Below are 25,447 nucleotides of genomic sequence, written 5' to 3'. Positions count from 1 at the left end.
ACCTAAAGAGCTCCCGGAGCGAAACTTCCCAACGTTTTTCATTTCGCCTGCCCTGCCTCGATAAAACCTCGCTACTATTTATACCAGCTTCAGCTCGGCCTACACGCCCTCTTCGCGATCGCTTTTCATCCCGAAAACTCACACTCGGGCACTTCTTTCTCAAATTCGTGTTGGACGTTTGATCACTTGGCCGAGCTGTGTCCTCTGACGCGTTTCTTGCAAATTCGACGTGTGACGTTATCACGGTGTCGCGACTTGACTTGTCGGTCAAATTTTTGTTTTCAAAACGATCGCACGTAGGTCAAATCAATATTGTCGAAAAGGTTTTCTCAATTGTCTACGTATACCTTGCGCGGATTCTATGTAACATACACCTTCGAAAGATTGGTGTCCCTCTACCCTGACTGGTCAAAGGTTGTAAACTACCGCCGTTCTAATATTTTCTTTGAATTAATCCTCGCGCAGCTTTGTATGGCTTGTTATCCAGCCAACCAGGGTCGGGTACGAGGGTGATCAAAGTCACCTTCGTCCGAGTCCCGGTCGTGATGGCGAGTCCTCCGCCCGCGTCCCTCGCGACATCTGCATACGTAAACGTGAGGATTAAAGCGGTTCGTATCACCGGTCACGTCACTTGACGTCCGTCTCGTTTCTCGACCCTTTTGCCTCCTAACTCTTTTGGGTAGCCCATCGTACGTACGCAAAGAGCCCACTCTTGTCGCTCGAACAAACCGTTGCCCAAATATCTCGGTGTTGAAACTAGTTTATTGCTTACCGTGCGACCCTCGGATCGGTTGTGGTTCCAAGGTCACGCGAGTTGTTCTCTTTCAACGTACGAAGGCGATAAAACGACTGCAGGGACGTTTCTCGTGCTTGGCTTGCTAGTGTTCGAATCCTTTATCGACGATCATCGAAGATCCGTTCATGCAATTGTGTAACTCTCGCTTCTCTGCGTCAACGATGATAGCTCTTCGATTTAACGGGAATTCTTAATTTTAGCTCCAAGGTTATGGCAATGAGCATATACTTAATTGTTTCTCGATCATTTTCCGACTACATGTACTGTCTGCAAATTTTTAAAAATGAAAAATTCTTGTCCTGTGCTTTTGTACGGTTTATTCAACGGTTGATGTACCGATCACGTTCATCGAGGTACCGAGGCTCCGTGATTGGTCGACACAGACGGCTACGATAGTCGAGATTTCGGGACGAAGGGCTCATCGATTTATACATGGGATGTCTGCGTCCAGCTCGCTCAATCGCGGTGTTAAATGTATACAGACGTATAATATTCCATAAATAAATGCAGTGTTTGATTATAGAAGCGAGAGGGCTCATCGCTCAGTGTCGAAAGCGAAAACGGGAAGATAGAGCGAAGCCTGTACCTTACCTGCAGGCACGATAAGCTTCTTCGTCATATTCGATTGTAAATTTTGACATCACTTTCCTGCGTAAATCGCAACGGTGCATCGGGATCACCGATGGATTTTTCTAGTTACCTTGTAACTGAAAGTTGACGAGGGATCCAAAGGTCTGAAGGAAACGACGCGTGGCTTGTGATTTTGTCATCTAAATTCCGTTTACACTTGAATATGTAGAAAATTTCCCATAGGATACAAGCAAATCACTTGCTATACCGATGTTGGTGGACGTGTGCAGCCATGTAGATGTAAACGAGGCCACTAGCCCGCATTTGGAATGTAGTGATTAAAAAGCATGGGCGCATTTGAAGCGGCTTGCATTGTAAACGAACCTAATACAAGCGGAAAATGATAGGGAGAGAGGGGAAAGAGAAAGGGAAAGGGAAGTGGGCAGCTCAACAGTTGAAAACCCTCTCCAACTGCTCGTCTGCTCGTCGGCGTCGGCGTCGGCGTCGGGGGTGGTGGTGGTGGTAGTGGTGGTGGTGGTGGTGGTGCAGCGGAACCTAACAATGGTTATTGTTTTCGCTCGAGTCCCGTAACTAGGCTAATAAAATTCCCTCTCTGAGAGAAAAATCCACGGACGATAAGAACAACTTTGAATCGGCCTATTTAGAGGCGGCGGCGCAGGAAGCGGGCAACCAGCCTAGGCTCGCCTTCACCTACGCCTCTTCTTCTTCTCGGCTTATAGGTTACAACATCGGGTACGTAGTTACAGTTATTGTTACGACGGTGCACTTTTTTTTAATGGCTCAACTTCCAGACTCTTAAATCCGACTGCACCGTAACGGTTGAGTCGGCAATTCGCTCTCGACGTTAAAACCTTGCGCCGCGCTCGCTTCTTTTCCTGCAAATGAGGCGTCCTAAAATCGCACGATTCGAACGACGATCATGCGCGCGTTTATCGTTATTCCGCAGCCTTTGACGCAAGCGAAAATCTCGGAGAGATACGTTGCGGAGGTGAGAAAGCTGGAGACAAACGTCATCTCAAAGCGACAACTCTATGCGCGGACAGAGGATCACTCGCGGACGATGCTGCGAAGTACTTGAGAAACATGTTGTTCATAAACGTCGCACGTACGTCCGGGGATATCCGGTAAATAGGAGATGTGTTCCGTGTAAACAGGGGACGACGGGCAAACGGAATTCGAAACGAATCGAAGGACACCCTCGCACCGATGATTTTTATACACTTTGAACGGTCGAAGGATCAGGTTGTATTTTGTATCTGATTGATTTGTGACGAAAAATAATCAACGGCTAAAGAGACGGGTGCGAATGAAGAATGTTTTGCGTTTTTCTTCCTTGGGACTCCAGTGCTGGGGATAATTTTCTTTTTAAACCTCATCAGAGCGGCGGCCTCGAACAGTCGATAAATTACGGTTAGGGTGGGGATGGAGGGGATGTCAATTGCGACGCTACGTGACACTTATTTCCTTCCGGTTGAATAAGGGGTGCAGCTGTTGCTGCTCCTCGCGAGTATCGGTCGTTCGGTGGGTGGTTGGCTAGATATATTATCGTCGATAAAACATGGTGTGTATAATTGTCTGGTTTTGAACCGCGCGGTTCGCGCTCTCCGCAGTGACGAATAACAGGTCTTGGAATGAATTGCTGCAGTGTCGTCGCGCGGTTACGCAATAGGGGAAAATTCAAAGGTCATTAATTTCCGAAGTGGTCCCTATTATTGAGAATCCTTTTCAGTTCTACTCGATTAACGACCGCCGCAGGGTATTGCGAGTGCTTTTATTCGGAATTCAGAACGACGCGTACACCGGGTGAGCGAATGTGTAGGGGAATATAATTCTTACCGGGACCCTGAACAACCCTCCACCCTCGTCCCTGAAAACCTTGGTGAACAAGCAACGCGATCAATCGGAATTTTTAAGCGGCGCATGATCGCAGAAGTTACAGGTTACCGTCGAGTCTCTACGCAACAATGAGACTCCATTGTTCCTTCTTTCGTTTATCTTGGTTTTCGATACGATACTTTTCAAATAAGCGATCTGACCCTGAACCTGAACTCCCGCGCCTCGACATATCGCACCACCTATGATCGCCCGATAAGTTGGAATTTTTTTCGTCCCTTGTTGATCTCGAGTTCACTTGAGATTCAATCATCCGTTTGTCCGAGCTACGGTTAACGGTCGTGAGAAAAAAACGGATTGTTCAATCAGGTTCCTTCCGATGCAGTTTCGTCTTACTTCGCGTGTGATTCGTCGTGGTCGAGGCGGGTTATTTTCACGGTACAATCAGGGGCGACCGACTCTTCAAACTCTCCTCTGTTCAGCTCTTGCTGTTCTCTTGTAATCCGGGGGCGAGGAGCTGCGAGGCGGATCGAGGGGTAGCGGCGTTATCAATAATCCGACGTCTGAGCTTGTTCGCTGTTTCCGCGAAAGGCTCCGCTGAAAACTCGCACACAGAGGGGTTGGAAAAGGGCCGTTTCTACCCGCTGGGAGAAAAATTAATTCCCTCTGCCGGTGAGAGAGAGAGAGAGAAAGAGAGAGAGAGAGAGAGAGGATGAGAAAATGACCCGGACCGGCGAGACTTCCTTCGCCCTCGATCTTGAATGGAAAATTTCGCGAACCTTGAGACCGTATTGTGTCTCCGAAGGTGGACACGTTAACCGACAACGAGACCCTTATTCCCGGCACGGACTGAGGATCGAGGATCGGATCAGCGACAAAACATGACAGAGTATGATAGATGTTGTATTAAAATATATGATGGCCGGATAGTGCGGAACGAACGGCGTTACGAGCCCTCTTTACGACTTGAACGAGGATCCGACGCGCGGTTGCTGCCGATTTCTCGAATTCGCGGGAGAAATCCCCCCCCGTCGCGCCGAAGCCCTAATGACGTCTTCTTTATTCGCCGCTTCGTCGACGCGGGTGTATAAAAAACGCGAATAACGATCGCGCCCCCCTCCCCCCCTCCCCCCTCGGCCTTTGACGCGCGAATTTCCAACTCCCCGGATCCTAAATCTCTCTCTGCAGTAGCCGACGTGAAATCTTACGAGGCACGCCCAACCAGTTGGTCAGTCGGGCCACCCTTACGCGATGGCCCCCACAGCCTAGTTATAACCAGATTGTTTATGTGGGTCTTAAATTCTCGGTCGAATTATTAGGCTGTATACGCAGCGGCGGCCGCAGTGGCAGCAACCAGCTAGGCTGGACCGCGAAAACCTGTAAGACCGAACCGGCCGGGGATGATTGTAAATCTGAGCTGCCGTTACCGTAAATCTAAGGGACTGCACGGGGGGAGGAGGATGGTCGCCACCGTCGAACCAGGTTGTGGAACTTCTCGAGGGAAGAAAAGAGAAGAGAAGAGCTGCTCTTGAGGGCGCTGCGCGGTTTTTCCCCTCGATCCCGAATCGAACGCGAAAACTCACAAGAGGTCTCATCGCGCTCGTTCGCGAGACGCGCAAAGACGCCAAGCTTTTCAGTTGGGCCTCTTCTCCTTATCCTTACCCCAACTCTCCGTCATTCTCGCGACTTCTTCTTCTTCTTCTTATTCTTCTTCTTTTTTTCTTTACACTATCCCGTCTCTGGAAGTCTCTGATGTGTTTCTTCCCACCGAGTGATAGAGGTAGTCATGGAAGAGGCATGGGATGGGCAGGTAATAAGGAAGAGGGACTATCAGAAAAGGTTCCCCTTGCACCTTCTATCTTACAACTCTTTCAAAGTTGTTCCTACTCCTCGTTCTTACCCACTCGCTTACTTCCGGTGACAATGACGAAAGTTGGCCAAACTTTTCCCCTGCAGGCAGATATCAAATCCCGAATTTCAAACGGCGAGTCTCCGGCTATCGGGCTACCAGGTCTAAGCAGTCCAACGAAGATAGGCCAACTTTTTATGGCGTAAAAGACGGGCTGTTCGTACACCGTGATTCTCACGAAATCGTATGAAACCTGTCCGCGAAGATGCCGTTGACTAACAATAAAATCAGACTAACCTTGTTCGTGGTTTTTTTTCTTTCTATCTTTATTTTTTTTCTCCCCCATTATCTCAACCTCCGATCGACGCAGTGCTGTTGCACCGCCGGATGAGGTGACGAGGATCGCGAATCTCTCCGAAGCGAGTAGTAGGCAACGATCAGCAAACTTGTCGAGAGGCTGGCCCCGAATCAGGAAAGATGTCAAGAGGCCAGTGGCAAGATTGCCCGGAGACTCGACAGGTTCTTTGATTGCTGCTAAATTGCTCTCGATCGGTTTCTTATTCGTTTTGCCCTCCCCCCAGATTTTCCGCAACCTTGCCAATTTTTCTTTTCTCTTTCTCTATTCATCCGTCAACTTTAGCGAAGAATTAGTGTTTCGTTGCTGCGATCAATTGCCCGGGTAATCGAGGGGAGCTCGCATCGAATCTTCTTGCAACTAATAATTCCTTCTTAGCTCTGCAACTTTGGAATTGCTGCAACTTCCGCGATATCGTATGTAATATGTACCTAATCGTTCGGTTCAACGATCATCAAATATTTCGAAGCTTTCTACATTCACGTTTATCCACGATTTTCTTCGCACGCTTCATATTGCGACAACCGAGAATTGAATCAAAGATGCGGAACGCGTTTGCGATCCCGAGAGGAAACTGCACCGCACACACACATATATCTATCAAACCAAGAGACAGCGCACGCCGCTCTTTTGAATTGTTTATTCGGTGGAGTAAATTGGTAGATTTCATACGAAGCGATGTTTGAAATTGAAGGCGCGACATCTCGCAAACGTCGTCGTCTTCGTCGTCTTCGTAGTCTTCACAGTCTTCACACTCTCTTCTCCCCCTCGTCGAAGCAGACTGCTCGAGATGGTATTGGACTCTTTTATCCCTGTACCATTGTCTTTCCCTCTCTCTCTTCCTCTCTCGGTTAGCGGCGTGGATACGCCGGGGTGTCGGCTCAGACAATGGAGTTGTCACCACGCGGCCCAAAGCGGCTGGCGAAAGCGAGAATATTCCCGATACGATACAACCCCCGACACAATACCGGCGAGAACCATCTGCCCTACTCCGGACCCACTGATAACGCCCATTACCGCCGAGGACCGATAGGAATTCAAATGTGCGGGATGCCCGGGCGTGTGAGGCGTGATGCCTAAAGTGGTACGATACACTTACATATCCAATGCGTCGGGAGTCGCGGAAAAGTCCGTCCGAAGTTCAACCCCCCCCCCCTCCCCCTCTCCCCACGCGTAGGAGTGCTCGCTTCTGTCGTTTGTGTTGGTTCTTTATTTTTTTTTTCCTGTCTTTTTTGGAATTTGACTTTTCGTTCTTTTTTTTCAAAGCAACAAACAACAACACTCGCCCGACGCGGCGCGGGGGAGGGGGGGGGGGGGGGGGATTGTCAATATTTCATTTTCCCCCGAAACTGAAAATATAATGGAATATCTGATGCCTCGGGGGCAGGGGGGGTTGAAGTGGATGTATGATACAGTCCGAAAAGAGAGGATGAACAAAAAAGAAGAATCGTACAAAATATCGTCAGAACGGTGGGTATGTATTGGCCGTCGGATGGTCGGGGGAGGGGAATCGAGAACGGCGGCAAAAGTGAAACGCTTGTAGGTTTCTATGTATCTCTTCGTGTTCGGTGCGCGAAACGGGCAATTCAGTTACAGGCGTATAATTGTTTGTAATTCAATCCTCTAACGCAATTAAACGCAAAAACTCCCGTCAGCCGGCAGCCGAGGCCGTCGGGTTTGCCTTTGCCGGGGTGGTTAATTGAGTGTGCTAATTAAGGGTGCGATTGAACTCGAAATACACCGGCGCACACGTTTGCGAAACACCCTGAAAAACACCCCGCTCGCCCTTCGCCGTCCTATTTCGGACCATTCTTACTACAACCCGCGATACTGCCGAGTGCAGAAAAACACTGTTGCACCCCGCTGCTTATTTTCTTACCTAATTCGTGCAAAATCTCTCAGCCAAGGGTTGAAACGGTCGCGAAGGCGAGATTATGCCGGCTGGAAATAGACTCCGCGGAACGAGACAATCAACGTTGATGTTACGACGGATTTTCAATTATGCCCAATATGTAACTGACTACTTTCCTATGATCGTGGAAATCATCGTTACATGATAAGTGGCGAATAATTTTCACGTTTCCTCGAAAATCCTGCAACTACACACTCCTTTAAACCCTTTTCTGCATTTCTCGCTCTTTCTTCCTCCCCCTGTTTTCTTTTATATTTTTCAATCTTCCGCCTCACGCGCATATCGCGTCCTCTTTCCACTTCTCCCCTTTCCCCGGTATCATTTCCACCGCACGATACGGCAATCTTATACCTCGTGTATACGTCGCTTATACTGCTGATTGTACGACCCTCTTTCGGTACGTACCTACGTGCGGTACTCTTCAAATTTCATGCACTCTCATACCTGTACTACGTGCGGTACGATCCGCCGCTGCGAGACGCCTCCTTTCAAGATATCCTCGAAACGTGTTTCGGTTAGTTGAAAAAATTCAATGCTCCATTTCCTATCGCTTTTATATACGCAATGACGAGAACGCAATAACCGCTTTTCCCAATTTGTGCGTCGACTCCTCGGCAACGTTTACTTTTTCTTACGCTTGATAAACAGTGGATATTATCAACCAGGATTATTCTATATTATCTATCAATGTTATTCGAATTCAGCAGTTCTATTTGTTCGTTAAAATCCGGCACTTGACTCATTTGAATTCAACGTACCAACGAATGTGACTGGTAAAGAAATTTGTGAATTCATTGAAAACCTTTGCAATATATCTTCGGCTTGAATGAAATCGAGTAGTGGTTGATTTTCGAGTGACAAGCCCCTGAATTCGATGCCTTCTCATGTCAGGGAGGATTTATAACGTCGGGTGGGGGGTCTTAATCGCTCCTTCAGGATTGTTCCTTTCTTCGCCGCGTCTCTTTCGACGATGAGACCAGGTATTTTTAATCTCGAAGAAGACGGTTTATTATTTTTCGGTGGGAGTTTTTCACTTCATAAATTCAATCGCCTTCGAGTTTATTGGATTTCAGGTAGATCCCCGATCTCCTCTCGCTTCAGATCGCAACCTCCGGCCCCGGACTCTGAGCGAGAGAGAATTTAGTTTCGGGACGATCCAACCGCCGCCAGCTTCCCGCGTCGTAGCTTCTTTCGCCCCTTTGCGGTTCTTTCTTCTTATTCCCGCCTTTCGCCCCGCAAGAGCTATTAGGCGAGGAATTTTTATAGAGTAATAAAAATATCTCACCCCACCGCGAGGGCGGTAAATCATTTTTGTCATCTCGGATCCCCCGCTGCTTCCTGTGCAACCGCCGGTCCGCACGTCGTCGCGGTTCTTCGGTCAGGAAAAAATCATCGCCTCATTCAATTTGACACACCTTCACCCTCTGCGTTCGAGGTTTTCAACGGATATTCGTCCGATTTCCTCAAAAGTGGGAGAGAAAAAAAAGGGGGAAAAAAAATAAAAATAAAAATACGTTAAACGAATACAGTATCTACTCAAAGATTGAATCATTTCCCAAGAATTCGATCCTCTCATCGTTATATACGATCGGAATCCGTTCGAGTTTCCTGCCGCGAATTAAATCCATCAAGCCGCAGATGTTTGAACTGGGGGTTGTTTGCTCTGGAATGTCGGAAATGTGGTTTTTTTCTTTTCTTTTCTTTTCTTTTTTTTTTTACTTCTCTTATTTACATTTTTTTCACCTTACCAGGTCGGAATTAATCTCCGACGAGTTTAGCTGCAGCGGCCAAAGCGTGGCTGCAACTCGCTCGATTACGGATGGAAATTAAGTTTGCGGATTAAGTGTCTCTTAATTTATTTGTAGAGTCGTTTCGATATAGTCGCCCTACCTCGTCTAGCGTATAACAAGATCGGACGGAATATTCAGGTACACAATATCGCAGTTTTCCAGGAAATATCTCTCGCCCCGACTTATCGGACGGATATTTCGCCGACGCGTTTTTCAAAATCGCAAAGCAAACAGTTTCCGACTCATTATCCGCGGCTAATACGATTCTCGCGGTATCGCCCCTGGATTTTTCGTTCCTGCGAATGACGCGGCAGCTGAGCCCCCAGGATCAGGATCCTCGTAGCTTTTTCCACGTATCTTCTCAGGGAATCCCCTCGTCGGCGGAATGACGGAACGGACGCCGGATACAGAGTCGTCGGCGGTGGCTCGATATTATGCAGATTTTAGTTGGACGCCGGGCGAGTAGTTAGGCTGCCCGAGGTAATAGGGGTTGATGCATGGCTCCCGGGCGGACCGGCTTCTCTCCGCGGCTCTCTTTATTTATTTAAACCCCAAGTGACCCCGGGCAGACGGGTAACGTCGGCGGCGCGAGGGGGGCGGGGGGGACTTCCGCCGGCGGTTTCCGAAATTCGAAGGAACCCGATTGGCCGGCTCCGGTAACAATCCCCCTTCGCGACTCCTTGAGTTACTGCTGTTTTCCATTCCTCGACCGACTCGCCATCCCAGCTGACTCCCAGCAGGCCGATTACCCCTCCCCTACACCCTTACACCCTCGCCATCTCACCCCTTTACCTCCCGCGCGATCCTCACGCCGCGGCGCCGCTACCGAAGATCTGCAAGACTGCAAGACGAAAGAGTTATAGATCCTGATCTACACGGTACCTTTACCACTGACGCCAACCTCGCAGGGGAATCTCTCTTCCTTCGCAGCATCGACTCGAGTTGGCTCGAGCTGTCCCGTCGACTGATGACCAGAGGCCAACGACTAGCCCCTGCATGTCTTGGTCGACTTCGTTCGGTGGTAAGGGATGTTATCGCGCTAAGGCTAGGATACCACTGAGATTAGTACTTCGGTAAAGTTACCAAGTTTGTCGTCACGATCAACCGGCGCATCAAATCTTACGTACCTACATAGTTTGTACCCTTTCGAAGGTCTGCAGTGGCAAAGTTTGAAGTCATTGCCGCAGCTCCGAAGGTAAAAATTATTTTTTTCAAACGACAAAAATATAAAAATATTCAAGAATCTACGCTACAGTGACAGGATTACTATTTTTCAAGAAGATCTCACTCGATTTCACTGCAATGTGATTCTTGACAATGTTCGAAAAATGTTTCAGCAATGCTAAAAATTTACCTATAATACCGAACTAGCTGTATTAGCTACTGAAAATTGATCGTGACCACTGAGTAAATGTTTTCGATAAACTAATTGTATTAAATACATTTTCCAATGTGTAAATGCTTCGAAATTTTATCCGCCCTGTACTTTTTGATACATAAAACGGACTCGCGGTCAGGAATGTTACGACATCCAGCGATTTCGTTGAAATGGGTGGCGAACGGTGCTTTTCTTCTTTTAAACGTTCATGCGTGACGTGGAATACAGTACGTTCAGTCATCTTTTTGCATAGCTCTTTGGTTTTTCACCCTTTAGCTTGGCCAACCGGGACGCCTGGTCGCCGTTTTCGATGCCGCGGCATCGTCGAATGATTCAAGCTCCCGCTTGTGCCTCGCAAATTCACCGCGCATGCCCCTCTCTCTCCTCCTCCTCCTCCTCCTCCTCCTCCTCCTCCTCCTCCTCCTCCTCCTCCTCCTCCTCCTCCTCCTCCTCCTCCTCCTCCTCCTCCTCCTCCTACTCCTCCTCCTGGATCCCCGTCGTTTCTCGACAAACGCACGCACGCGGCGTGACGCCACGACTGCTGCTGGCAGACACTGGTAAATTCTCCACGAAACTTCCCCGTTTTCTCGCAAGCGTCATGCTGCTGCAGCATCCTACGCGTCCTACAAACCGAAATGGGGCATCTGAACGACCTTCGTGTTATCGTACGGCTTATACTGTCGGGGTCTCTGCATCTAGTTTAGAGTTGCTGGATTTTATTCAATTTCCCTTATTCGCCGAGGTAAACTTGTTCTCCTCGAGTCTTTCCATTTCGCTACGGATCACTGGAAACAGCTTTTATTTTCGAACGGAATGCTGTTTTATTTAGATACCATTTTGTAGAACAGGGAAAAATCGCTTCTTTTTTTTCTTTGCGTAGAATTGTCGAAACAATTCTTTAGGTCAATTATATTCCGGAATTGGGTATTCGGAGAAAAATGAATTAATCGAGAAAGTAATCCGAGCTATTGCGACAAAAGAAAATGTATTTTAATGTTATCAGGTATATTTTTTAGTCGGTAATTACACGTCGAGCACATTGAAGGTGGGAAATATTTTTTAGATAGAAACAAACGACCAAAAAGTACAGTTTATGGAGTAATTCGCACGTCGGTGCGCAGAGTAAAATGAATGCCGTCTGATCTTCGATTTTTTTTTTTTTTTTTTTTCTCGGTATTCTGGAAGTTGAGAAAAAAAAAAAAAATTAAACCGCTATGCGAGAAAGATCGTAATGAAGTCGTTGATGGTAAAATACATCGACCACGGGAATGGAAAAAACAAGTAAAATAATTTTGTTTATTAGGCTATTACACACGGAGCGTTCTATTTTTCTGAAACCTTAGATTTTCACATATTTTTGAATATCATTTAATATACGAAATAAAAATGCATAGTGTACATAAGGAGCGTGGGGTGAAATGGGCGGCGGTGGAGGGGGGGATTAAGTTAGGTTAGATTAGGTCGAGTTAATCCCCCGTAAGATGCGATTTTGTAATCTGCATAGTGCTGCGCCAGGCTGTATTTGCCTTTCGGGGAGCGAGAAGAATAGGGAGCAAAAGAGAGTGAGAGAGAGGGAGGTAGGGGTGAGCGCATAAAACAGTTTGCCTAGAATATTAAATCCGTTTTCCTGAACTAATATCGTACCTACTTACCTTACCTACTTTCGCCCTTCGTACCTTATTGTTAGTCCTTGCACATATGTGCGTATAGTTTTCAACTATTTACGTATAAGCTCCGCCTCGAGCAAGCCGCTTTGTCGCGACAGAGATTAGAAAATTAGGCACACGCGAGTTTCTAGAATGTCGGATGTCGTGCGGTCAGCCCATGTTCACTTTTTCTAAAGCCAGTTGGAAAATTTTCTTTATCTCGACACTTTAGCCCGACGATTTTCTCGCCTCTTCGACGAGCTTTAAACGCTTCAACTATAAATTCAGGCTTGTTGTAAAAACATGCAAAATTGGCGAAAGTCAGGCAATCTCTCGAGCTACTGCCTATGAACTTCAGAATTATTACGTAATATGTATGGGTGAATTTTTTCAACGCTGATCATTTGCCAATGTATAAAACTCGTTTGATTCGTTAGAGAGCTTTTAGCCATTGACTTGTTCGATTGGAAATGTAGAAATTTGAATTCATAGTTTGAACATATTTAAAATAATTGTACAGCATGAAATTAACGAACGTATCCGCTTTAATAATTAATTTGAATCGCTTCGTGAATTTCTCTGTAAAGTGAAAATGAATTTTTGGTCAGATTAAATCGGCGAAAAGCGGAGTTGAATTTGGAAATTGACATTTTTCGGAACAACGTCCCGCGAAGCTTGGATAAAACGATGCGAAACACGATTCCCCGATTATTTTGACGACGATTGATCAGTCCGCGTATAATATTTTGTATAAATACCCGTATACGTATACAATGCCGGACGAATTATCAGCTGGGTATAAATCACCGAAGGCGGGGCACGATCCCTTTTGTAACTCACTCGTCAAAGGTTTAACCTTCGACCAATCTCTCGGCTCTCCCTGCACATGTACGTGTACACAAATACTATCATTTCCGGTACACACACGTACGAAATAGCTACAACGCGAGATAACGGCGATGATTAATAAACGGAACAGATTTTTACGGCATTTACATGTGTACACGTATCTTCCTCTGCGTAGGTGAAAAAAAATTTCACCGAGCGATCAAAATCACCATTCGATACCCGAGCAAAGTCTATGTACGTATTATACATATATACGTATCTATGTATCTTGGCTGGAAGAGTGCCTACAACGAACGGTGATCAAATTTCTCTACGTTATATAACAGGGTGCGGATGATAATTCTGGAAATGGCATGTATATGCGTGTGTGCGTGCGTGTGTGTGTATATATATATAATATGTACCGTGCAAATATATACGCAGGTATAGAATATGATGCTGGTGGGTATATTGTAATTGGGGGCGGTTTCGACAACCGGAACGGCGTAGTTCTAACGGATTAACCAACTCGCTCCGGGCTCGAGATTACTTTACATTTATATATGCCCACCTCGTCTATCCGCCGCTCTACGGCATGCCAGCCAGGCCGGTAAGAGAGGAGGAACGAAGTCTTGTTTTCAAACGGTTGTGCGGACGATAAACCCCGTATAATATACAGCGTCGCTCGCATGACAATCCTGCGGAAAGCCGCGGAATTTAAGCTTTGTCCAAATATCACCAGCGGAGCCGCCCTAATCCGTCGCTGCTGCTGCTGCTGCTGCTGCTGCTGCTGCTTTTGCTTTTGCTTTGGCTTTTACTCCTGCTTCTGCAGGCTACTTGAGAAAGCTCGGCTGTCGTACGACCCTTGGTAATTATCACTGTAATTACTGGCTCTTGGTTTATTTGATCTGCCTTTATTTGCCTTCGTATAATACACCCTCGAACGGCGACCAGACGGTGCCTGATTTTGCACCGAGTTTATGAAAGCTCCGAGATCGTTGGTGCTGATGCAGGGGTGTAACGAAGGTGGTGGGAATTGGATTAGCATTTTTCTGTTTATCGGATCGAGACTGGCGATTAATCACAATTCGTCCCGCTGGTTGTGATTAATTTACCGTTGATATCGCGATGTACGAAATTTCGTCACTTCGAATGAACATTCTATGAAACATATTCTTCGACGTCTTTAATCCCTGCGAAAAAACGCTTTTTTTCCTTACGCCTCGTCGTTGTGACGGCTTAGTACCTAATTATATGGAGTCGCTAGTTAAAAACTCATGCTCTCGTCTAGGGTACGTTAAAAAAATTTACGTACCTACCGTATAGTAGGTAGAGGAAAAATCTTTGCGAAAGACCTTTGGATCGATGTTTCAATCAAATGTAATAAATAATAGTACGATGCAACTGTAATTAAAAAAGAATAACGTCGAATTGAATGTGAGAGGGACGGTGTATAAATGTATAAATGAAGTTTCATGAGAGGGTGCTTTGAAAAATTCAGAACAATTAGCCTCAGGTGCTCAGCGTTGTGTCCGCGAGAAATGCGGGGAATGAATCGACCTAATTCGGTGCAAATATTCCCGTTGTGTAAAAGAACTTGCGGCCAGCAGAGACACTCGAAACTACGCATCCCGGGGGCTTCTTTGAAACGTCTTTAATTGTTTCGGGCGCAGGCGCCGCGCAGTCATCTGGGAATTTCAATTAATGTAAAATTAAATTTCAATTTCGTCTCGGTCACGTCGCTTAGCCGCCGGCCTTTTTGCAGCGTGCTGCAGGGAAGGTAAAACTCGCCCGACAAACGAACGTCCGCTATTTTCTCCATACATTGGAAAATTGTCGTACTCGGATTTCTCTGTTAATTGTGAGTGAAATTTTTTACGACGTGACGCGAATAGTCGCCAATTTTGTGAGGGGTGACCGCAGAGGGTGAAACTCGAGTATTTCCTTAGCTGCTAAATCTCTGCGCTATTTATCCGTCGTCTCAGAGATGCATGGAAGTAAAACTTCTCCAAGATTAGGGCACCTCCTCCTTCTTCCCTCAGGAACTCGCGGAAATCCCATGCACGGCATATTTCGCGTAATCTCCGAGGTCTATACTGAATAATAAAACGGATACGTTGCAACGCTCGCTGCTCTTGCTGCCGCTGAAACGCCCGCGCCATTCGCATCTGATGCACCTTATGAAATCCACATGAGATGATATTTTGCCGTGACTTTCATGCCGTAACACGTCATGTTCTTTTCTCGTAACGCAAGTACTTATGTATAATGACGAAGTAAAGAAAGAGAGAAAAGATTTTTCAAACAAGAAAGTACAGTTTTTCAAAGTAATTACTGTAAGTTTGTAAGTGTATGTGCACGATGCATTCGAGATTGAGGAATAATTAAAGGACTCGAGGATTCGCATATTAGGGACGAATTTTCATCACGACAGATTTACTTTCATTAGTTTCAGTTTCAGTTACAGATAATTGATTTTCGAAGAATCGAGATCGTTTGTGATATGGCTTGACGAATTCTACAGTTTTCTTCTCCGAAACAATCGTACCGCAGAATGTGCCCGTAGAGATAAATTCCCGAGTCCGAAATACCACCGAGATCGAGAAACCGGAGGAAACAACGTATACCTATATTTTTGATGACAAGAAATAACTGTGACTTCCTTAAACTCGCAGAAATATTTTCAAGACAAAATACCAGTGGAAATATGTATAATTTTTTTGATATCCAAAATGCCCGCAAAAATGTCGTACTTTTCTAGAACCGAGCTTCGAACCTGGAAGTGATTTTGTCAAAAATGACCATCTTTCAATTCCTCTTTTAATATTCATTCGCGGTCGACAACCCGCGTACGACACAAAAACTAAATTATGCACCGCAGAAAGTCCGAATAGTCATTAACACCATCCATCTGACCGCACTTCGTCTCCGACGCAAAGTAATCGTTATTTCACAAAACGATCACCGCTCCTTGTACCCTTGCACCAAAGGTTGGACAATCCGCCGCAAAGTCTGAAAGGGTAAGTTGTTTCGAGACGTGCTGCTCTCTTTCACCTGTTAATAATTAAAACGAGCGGCGGCCGGCCTTACGCTGCTTATAAACTATCGTAATAAAAGTCTCTGTTATTTTAAAAAATTTCTTACGCTCGTCGGAGCAAGCACCTCGCCGAGTTTTCGTCGACTTGGTCGTAGCCGCATTCGCGTATATCATGCACGTTTTCAAAAGCTCCGTAGCATTTCAAGCGGGTGTAGGTAGTAGGTAAGTCACCACCGGCGTAGCCGGAATATCAATTATTAATTTTCTGACGCACAGGGAACGCCGGACACCGGGTGACCCGGAGGGGCGGAAGGATGGCGCAGGGGGGAGGGGGGATGGGAGTAGAGGGAAGGGGATTTCGCAATTCGCAAGCTCGCCCCGCGGGCGAGAAGCTTTCGCGAGGGGTTATCCGGGGGCGCTCGGAGGCGTTCGGAAAAGTTCGGCGAGGTCTCGACGTCGATTGGAGAACTCGGGGCGAGCAGCCCGCGGTGGGAGGCCGCGTTTGAAACGAGGCTTGCCAGCCGACAGCCCGTGCTCCGCGGATGCCAGTTGTGTCAAGCTAGGCGATCGAGTAGGACGCTCCTTAATCGTTCCATTTTCAAATCTTTCCCAACGCCTGCCTGTTCGCTAACTAACAACATCACCGACACCACCGCCACCACACACCACCACCTCTACTAATACAAAAACAACAACAACAAAAAAAAAAAAAAAAAAGAAATTAAAATTAATAAATAAACATATACATACGTACATATATATATATATATATATATGTATTCTCTCGCCACGCGCCACGCAACGGTTTAACCTACAGCATAACGCAATCTACGGGATAATAACAAAGATAATATTTATCACTGGTTATTCGTTTACTTTACGTTTTTTTTTTTTTTTTTTCATCTTCTTCTTCTTGGCACACCGCATTAAACGATCTGTCGGAACGGAAGTACGGAGGAGAACGCGGTAAAAGGAGAAAAATACGAAGAAGAAATAGAAGAAGAGGAATAATCCGAAGACGGGGAGAAGTTGAAAATCAGCGTGCAACTGAGAAACTGATATATATATATATATATGTATATATATATACTCTGTTTGTTGTATCTGTTAACGTGAAGAAAGGAGACAGGATCGTTCGCACAACAACCTTTTTTCTTACTTCTATAGAGAGAAAACGAGAATATTAAAAAATATATATATATATATATAACATTAATCAACAGGTACACCGCACTGGTAATAATAACAATAATAACAATAATAATATTCGCAGAACAATAAAAATATTAGCAATAATATTGATAATATAAGTAAAATCAACTATTCGCAACGCATTTGCAAGCCGAAAAGAGAAAAGCACATTAACGTAACGATCGTCGCGTCGCTTCGCTTTTTTCCATCTAATCAGCCCCGTCCCCCTCAGAAAGCAAAAAAAAAAAAAAGAAAGAAAGAAAAAAAAATTTTCTCAACCGTAGACAGCATATTACTTACTTCTTTGCCTATTCCTGTATTATGTACCGTCGATTTCCATCTCTGAAATACCCGTCTGCATCTCTGTAACAAGTCGAAATCTTCGGCGTAAAAAAAAGGAAAAAAAAAACGAAAAACAACGGGCAAACGTTAAACAAGAAAACACAAAGGAAGATTAACGAAGAACGATAATCGACGATTCGCCTGTTTATGTATAATATTTGTATATTTGCAAAATATAGTGTAAATTGAAATTGATCGGAATTCGTAATACCGTTCTAACTGAAATTCTTAAACAAAAAAAAATCTGTAAAACCGAGGGAGAAGGGATTCGAAGTTTTAAACATTGAAGTTAACGCGTGCGTTTAGTTATATGTATACAAAAGTACGTGTGTATATCACACGTCGTGGATGTAGTCAACGTTAGAAGGGAAGGAAGAGATTAAAAAAAAAAAAACCAAGTATATTTATGTATCTGGCTAAAGCCAGTCAACAGAATTGCAACTTAACCGATTAATCAAACGAAGGAAAGCATATTTACAAAAAGACGTAAGTCACTGGTCTTGCGTCTCTATCCTCAATTAGTGACGAGAATATTTGTGGTTGTTGTTGTTGTTGTTGTTTTTTTCTTATTCTAATCACACCTCTCGCAACTATTTTCACGTACGAATACTCGTTTACACTAACAAAAAATCGTCCGCTTTCCTGTTTTAGATTATTAAACTTGAGATCGTAACAGCGTAGAAAAAAAAAAAAAAAGAAATATAGAAAGAAGGAAAGATATAGAAAAGTTACAAACACGAAGCACACGACACCCTCGAAGTATTATTAGAGTATAAGGTAGTTGTCGGACAGTTTGACAATTCTTTGTATATGTATATATATATGGTATTGTATACATAAATACGTATGTATTTATATATATACATGTATAAACACACACTTGCGCGCACTCAATCAGCCACACACATATTGGTATAAAAATTAAATTAATTGTATAGGTTAAAATTTATGTAGGTAAAGAAAAGAATCGCGTTAAGACAATCAAGAAAAGTAGTGAATAAATTAAATAACAAATATACGGTTAATAATTAATTCGATAGAGTAAAGGTATAAATAAAATAAATAGTATAACCGTTGAATCTGAATAACGTAATGTTAAGCTAGGGAATATCTGTCTATATTATTACACGCATGTGATCTCCAGCCTACGTATTACTGTTACTATTATACACGTATGTACGCGAAATTCTTTATACAATTACATGTATGAACCACTTTTGATGACCGAATAGCATATCTAGCAAAGTTCATATCGAATGAGGATAGAAAGAAGGGAATAGGAAAGAAAGACAGTCAGACAGGAACCTGATGGTCTAAAGTTATATTCTACTCGCACAATCGTCATATCGCTGAAAACTCTTGGCCCACGTTTATATGTCAGGCGAGAGATTTTAACTCTGACAATCATTTTCACCTAGTTCTATTAGACATACTTTGTACTTTTTAATATACACACCCACGTATATATATATATAGATAAGTGAATGAATGAAGAATTAAACAAATCAATAAACATATATATATATATACACACATATATATATATATATACACATATATACACATACATAAATATATCTATACACGTATACACATGTAAAATTGTAATAACTATACCGAGGGTTAATCGTTATATTTCTATAACACACTATCGTGCGGTATCGTCGTACGTATTATCGCCCCCGCAATCAATCCTACCCGCTTACAAACTTTTCTCTCTAAATAATCATTCCGCTCTTGTATGTACATAAATAAGAAAAACCACATCCGGTAGGAAATCTCGTTTGTAAATCCCGAACGAGTTACGCATATTTGTTACGTAGCGTGAATGTCGTAGTCGTCGCTGTACTCCGTATACCTACGTCGTTTCAATTACATTAGACGATTAAAATTAACTTTGTCAAAGACACGCGCGTTCGGAATTTAGAAAAGAAGAAAAAGGGAAACCCCGATAGATAAATTACACTCTCGCGTCTGCGTCTCGGACCGAAATTTCATTTAGAAACGTAGATTCTGAAGGTGACGAAAAATAAAGTACAACAGGGTGGAACCGAAAATCTGCACATACATATTCGTACGTGTCGGCACGATCGCAGCTCGTTGTCCCTTCAAATCGCACTCCGTAGCCGTTAAATAAAACAACGCGGACAATCGTATCTCCAAAGTCCTCGTTGAAAAGCTTAAGGTTATCATTGAATCGGTGAAAAGGTTCATTCGTACATCCTAGCAATAAACAGCGTAAGCTTGTAACTATCCTTATCGTATAAACCTAGGGGGTGGAGGGGGAAGAAAAAAACTATCTTTCGACAAATCATTCGCACGTAAGAGGTTTAGACCATAGTTAGAAAATTCATCAAATTCAACCCGACGACACATATCCATCTGTAACGTTGATCCGTGAATCGAGTTCCGAAACGAATTCTGTCTAAAAAAAAAGAAAAAAAAAAAACAAAACAAAAAAAAATAAGAAACGACAAAAAACGTTCCCAGCATCCGAGAAGAAGTACACTAAACAAAAAAAAAAAAAAAAAAATACGAAGAATCATCCCTGTATAATCAACGTTATTACACATATCATAATACCACACGTTATATTACACGTATAAAAGAAATTTAAAAAAAAAAAAAAAAAGAAAGAAAGAAAGAAAAAAATCTCGCCGAAAGTGCAGGTGACGAATCAAGTGTTGATATAATAACGATAATAATACTAACAAGAAGAATAACAAGAATAAAGGAAAGGAATAAAGAAAGAGCGGGAAAGTGAAGGCGGCCAGTGGCGCGTGGTGATCAGAATCGAGTGCAAACTGTGGTGCGGTTCGTCGACGGGGAGTTGCGGGGTGATCCGGCCGGGCCGCGTTGCTCCGGGTTTCGCAGCGTCCCGGCGTTTTCCGGAGGCCGGAACCAAGGCGTTCTCGCATCGCCCCGAGGGGTACGCGGAAAACGCTAAGATTGAGCGCGGTGCAAGTCAGACCCGGTTCACCACGTATTTTCATTCGTACTCGTTCGTGCCGGGAGGTGCGGTGCCCCTGCCCCCGCCAGGGGTTGCGAGCCATCTCCTCGGTCAGCAGGGCTGCAACCTCGCCTGCACTTGCACCTGCACCTGCACGGCGAGCGTCGTGTCAGCCGCGACTGCGGCCGTCGCCGTTCCGCACATACGGGGCCCGAATTCGGCCACCGCAACGGTCCTCCTGCAGCCGGTCGACCACCTCAAGGACGCAATGGTGAGTCCCACTTCCCGTGAACCATGTCGGGTAAAGAGACCGGTGCGAGGGTGAAAAACGAACTTTTCGTTGTTGTCGCGTTCGTCGCGAAGTACCGAGTCTCGAACGTCGGGTAAATCGGAAATCTTCTACCTAGAAGACTGCTTACATTTGTTGCCATGAGCGGAGCTACTTTTGTTTACGGTGGTCCAAATATACCTGGCATTATTTCACCTGTCGGTCTACCGTGAGATTTGACCAAATTTTTGTCACCATAGCCTTGGGGGAAAAGAGCGGGTACTGCACTATATCGGTAAAGTTTACGAGACTGAAGTTATTAACTTTGATGTAAAAGAATCTCAAGGAGTCGGTTTTTCGAAATGAATGTATGTTTTTATTTTTCTTTTCTTATCACGGTTTACCAAATTTCAGACATTCCTAAAGGTGGAAAGTAACGATTTTTCCTAAACGTTGCTAACTTCGTACTCGCAAAGCTTCGAGTCCGATGTGATGTACGGTAACGTTACGTAGGTATTAACGATGCGCTGCTTAGTTGTTCCTATTCTCTGAAGCGATTCTTGCTACAACTGTATAATGCGATGTTCCTATTTTTTATACTGTGCATATTCAGCACGCAACCTTATCTCTGCGTGGGCTTGACCGTCTTGTTTCAACGAAAACACCGAGTTTCTAAGCATTCCAAGCTCCGGCTGCGTTGAGTTCAGCATCTTCCCTATTGGGATATTTTTACACACGCGTCGCGACGTCGTTCCTTAAAGGGGATGGACTCCGACCGCGGAGCGAGGCGACGCGACGCCCCTTCCCGGGATCCAGAATTCAATCTTCGGGGTGATTTAACCCCTCGAATAATTCCGTTAGGGGCCAACCCTCCGGATCGAGCGGCTCCGGTCGTAGCGATACTTGGAGTGTGTGTACATAGACGGTTTTTTTTTTTTCCCCCCCCATTTTGTTTGTTATTCAGGAGCCTTTCGATTATGCTTTTTATTATTTTCACCTCAGGCTCGGTCGGGTCGTGGAATCTCTTGCGCGTACACCTCTGTCATTATCGAGTGAGGAAACTTTGCGCGGTGTACGAAAATCAACTCGCTTACAGGCGTGCGCGCTGCGATAGTGCCCGACCACCTACACATTACACGCCAATTTTAAAACATCCGGTTAGATTAGATACACGGTACCCTGTGAATTACAGGTTTGGCATGCTATGTGCGTCCGATTCGATAACGCTCACGCGGGTCGCGATGGAGCGAAGTTAACAAACGAAGGTTTCTTACAGGAACGAGTGCGTACGTTGGAATATTTCCAAATTGTTGCATGCGATATTTTACACCATTTTCTGCGAAAGGGATTCAGGATTTTTGTCGAATACGTCGCGGTTACAGCGTCAAATCGCGACCACCCGGTATACCGTATAATTTGTTAAGCCCCGTACGATTGTCTTGAGATATTCATTGACGTGGTTTCGAATACCGGAGACAAAGCGGATGAGAGGGAGAGACCGGGAACGAGAACTGGAACAAGAACAAGATTCGAGGGGGGTTTGAGAGAGGCGAAGAGGATAGCAGCGGACAGAAGGAGGGAAAGAGAGAATTGTGCTGGAGTAGAGTGGTCTTTATCACCATCGATTTGGGTACGCTGCCCGAAGTTTCTCGATGAGGAAAACTTTCGCGTGCGGGAACTGAGATTACGATATGAGTCGAAATCGGGGAAATAGTCGTTTAAAATTAGACGACACGCCGAGAGCAAGCCTTTAAAAAACGTGAAAATTTCTTGCAATAACGCAATTTTATTACATGACTATTTTCACTCGTAATCTTGAGCTGCGATATAGTTTCCGAATTTTTATTTTATTTTTTTCCCCTCATCTCTTACGGCACCAAAAATTGAATAGTTAACTTGTGCACGTTTAGTCGATGCCGATTACCAGGTATAAATTTTCAGTAATTTTATGAAAATAGTTGATTGACGGGGGCGGAATAACTGTGTTTTTGAAATATATCAATACCGGGGGAATCCGATTCTCGACAAAACGCTGCACCTTTGTTCAGGGAGAAGCTACAGCAACAAACGTGTAAACCCTGTTAACGTGATTCTGTCACGATCCCCGACTTTGGAATTTCGGGGCGGTGGGGGAGGGGGGGGGGGGGTGGATTTGCAGCGGTTACGCTTGTAACCAACGATCCGCACATTCTCGTGGATTTCCCGCCAAGATCCCGAGAGTCTTGGGCCAAGTTTGGAGCCGGTTTCGGTTCGCTTCGCAAGGATCCGGATCGGGGAACTTGAGAGGAGTGGGTCGCGCATTCCTCTTTCAGTTTCTGTTGTCCTGCCCGCAGTCGCTCTTTCGAGGATCTCCCCTCGCATACTTCGAAAAATTGTTGAAACTTCGCGGGATGTGTGGTTTTCTTTTTTTTTTTCTTTTTTTTTTTTTAATCTCAAATTATCCTTCGCGTTTCTTCTCCAGTTCATTACTGAATTCACATCACTCTTACGACAGAATACACGTAGCGGTGATTTTCCTTCCCGAGTAGCTAATTTAGACATCGGAAAAAAAACTTGCGAAGTGTGTGACTTCGGGCTGCGCAGGCACCCGTGATACATCCCTCCGGATCCCTTTGCTTGTTTGCGCTCTCGATAAGACTGGTCACCCGTTCGCCGGAGAATCGGGGAGGGCTCGCTGACGGCGAGGGTACACAAGGGTCTTTTTTTCACTATCCCATAATACCCATAGGTAAACATTCAACTCTGACCCAGGTCAGACGGCCGTCCTTAATACGATATTCCCGAAAAGGGAAGGTGTAAAAACCTGGAAACGTGGGCAGTTTTCCTGAGCTTTACTTCGGTCCAATTCCCGCTGTTGGGGATCAAAGCGATTTCGAATTTCCCGATTTCATCCGTACTCGTGTAAATTCGTCGTGCAGCCAATTTCGCCGTTTAACCGGTTGAACCCATCATCCCCTCACCCCCCCATGCCCTCCCTGCCCCCCCCTTTTTTTCTTTTCTTACCAAACATTTCTTTTCTCGGTGCGTTGCACTATTTCTGCCGGACAAACGACCGAATGCTCGAAACGACCGTTGTGCCCGAAATTGAAACCGGTGTTTGGAAACTTTTTCTTTCAAGAGATCTTTCGAGATAAGTGTTAAAAAAAGATACGCTACTGAGGTAGGATACCTTGTCACCGTGCGAATTCGGACAGTCGTTTTATTCTCGTCCCTAAGAAGTTCCGAACTTGGTTCACGGTTTTGAAAAATTGCTCCCTCGAACTGGAAGTGGTTTAAATTCTGGTCCCAAGGGTGTACAGTACCACCACCTCCACCACCACCACCATCACCAGCAGCAGCAGCAGCAGCTAGTTGCCTTGTGTTTTCCGGACCACATATCTCACGCCTCGATGGAAAGTTGTGCAGGCAGCAAAGCGTGGCGTGGCAGCGGGTGAAATGCGGGGGTGTCACCTGAAGGGGACGAGGTTGAATTACGCCGAAGCGTCTCTGTTTGTCTTGCGACCGCCTAGTTTGGCCGCGACGCGTACACGAAAGCGTCCTTCTCTCTCGCTCTCTCGCACTCTCTCCTCCATCCGTTCATAGTAGTGGCCTAGATATATGCATATGTACTATATGTATAGATATCTAGGTACAGAAGGCTAGGCACACAGAGGCGGTCACATCGTCTGGCTAGGAAGTTCGAGAGACGCCCTTTGACTGGGCGAATGCCGACGATTGAAGCCGGCCGCAAACTACGCCCGCCTTCGACGAGACGTAGACGCGGGAGGCAGGGATCTTGGTTAATTAATCCGCAAATAGCGGAGCGCTTAGCCGGTTCGCATCTTCTCGCCGCGATCCTGACCACCGTCCGCGACGACGACTTCAGCGGCGTCTCCTCGAGACGAGGAACACGCCCGTCTTCATCAACCCTCGCGGTCGGTGGCAGCGGTGGGATCGCTCCTCTCGGTCTTCCGCGTCTCTACATCTATTATTACCATTGGATCGCATCCGTAAGTTAGCGCCCGTTCCGAGTGGTCCGGGGGCGGTGAATCGGCGCCCCGGAGGCGGAAACCGAGGGCTCGAAGAGCGTTCCGGCAGCCCGGCCTCGACCCCGACCCAGCGTATTAGGTAATTGTGGGGGCCGTGGCGGAGCCTGGAACGGGGTGATTTATATTACGGGCACGTGACGCCAGGGAGAAATTATCGTTAGTCGGCTACCTCGAGCTTTCCTTCTTCCTCGAAATCCACCCCCGACGACGACGACGACGGCACCGCGGAGTGCGAACCGGCATCCAATCCCCGGAGCACCGTGGCCAACCCGCATGCCGTTCGCCGCCATCCGGGGATCGCAAACATCAGGGAACCCTCAGGTTCCGTGTATCGCTGATGCATACGTGGGTGTCGAGTTTGAAGGGTTGCGGACCCGCGAACCGGCCGCGCCCCTCGTTTTCGCCTATTTGTCGTCATAATTCTCGAGTTTACCGGATGTTGGGCATCAGATGCCTGACCGAGAGATTGTCGGGTGACAAATTATTGTTGTAGGTTTCGCGCAACGTTGCGGTCAACCTGCCACTCGCCTCCGTTAGCTTAAACGCTGTATTGTTTCTTTTCGGGTTACAATAACGCACTTTCGCTACTACCTTGCCTTCTTTTTCTTCTTCCTCTTCTTCTTTACCCTCCATATCCCCTTCGATCGATCGAA

The 25,447-nt window shown here is 45.6% G+C and overlaps 1 protein-coding gene across 8 annotated transcripts in view; it reads left to right on the top strand.

Moving 5' to 3' along the window:
* LOC124181005 (polypyrimidine tract-binding protein 1) overlaps positions 1–25,447 on the top strand; it is a 346,021-nt gene that overhangs the window by 174,013 nt on the left and 146,561 nt on the right. The window contains exon 1 of one of the 8 annotated variants that reach the window (XM_046567063.1): positions 16,557–20,769. The exons of the other annotated variants lie outside the window; for them this stretch is intronic. Within the exon in view, the coding sequence (XP_046423019.1) occupies positions 20,767–20,769 (3 nt within the window). The 5' untranslated portion in view covers positions 16,557–20,766. Of the gene's footprint in view, positions 1–16,556; positions 20,770–25,447 lie in introns of those variants that run through there. 8 annotated transcript variants of the gene reach the window in all.

The sequence above is a fragment of the Neodiprion fabricii genome, chromosome 4, assembly GCF_021155785.1.
Source record: "Neodiprion fabricii isolate iyNeoFabr1 chromosome 4, iyNeoFabr1.1, whole genome shotgun sequence".
NCBI classification, from domain to species: domain Eukaryota; kingdom Metazoa; phylum Arthropoda; class Insecta; order Hymenoptera; family Diprionidae; genus Neodiprion; species Neodiprion fabricii.
This window is presented reverse-complemented; position numbering and strand designations above follow the sequence as displayed.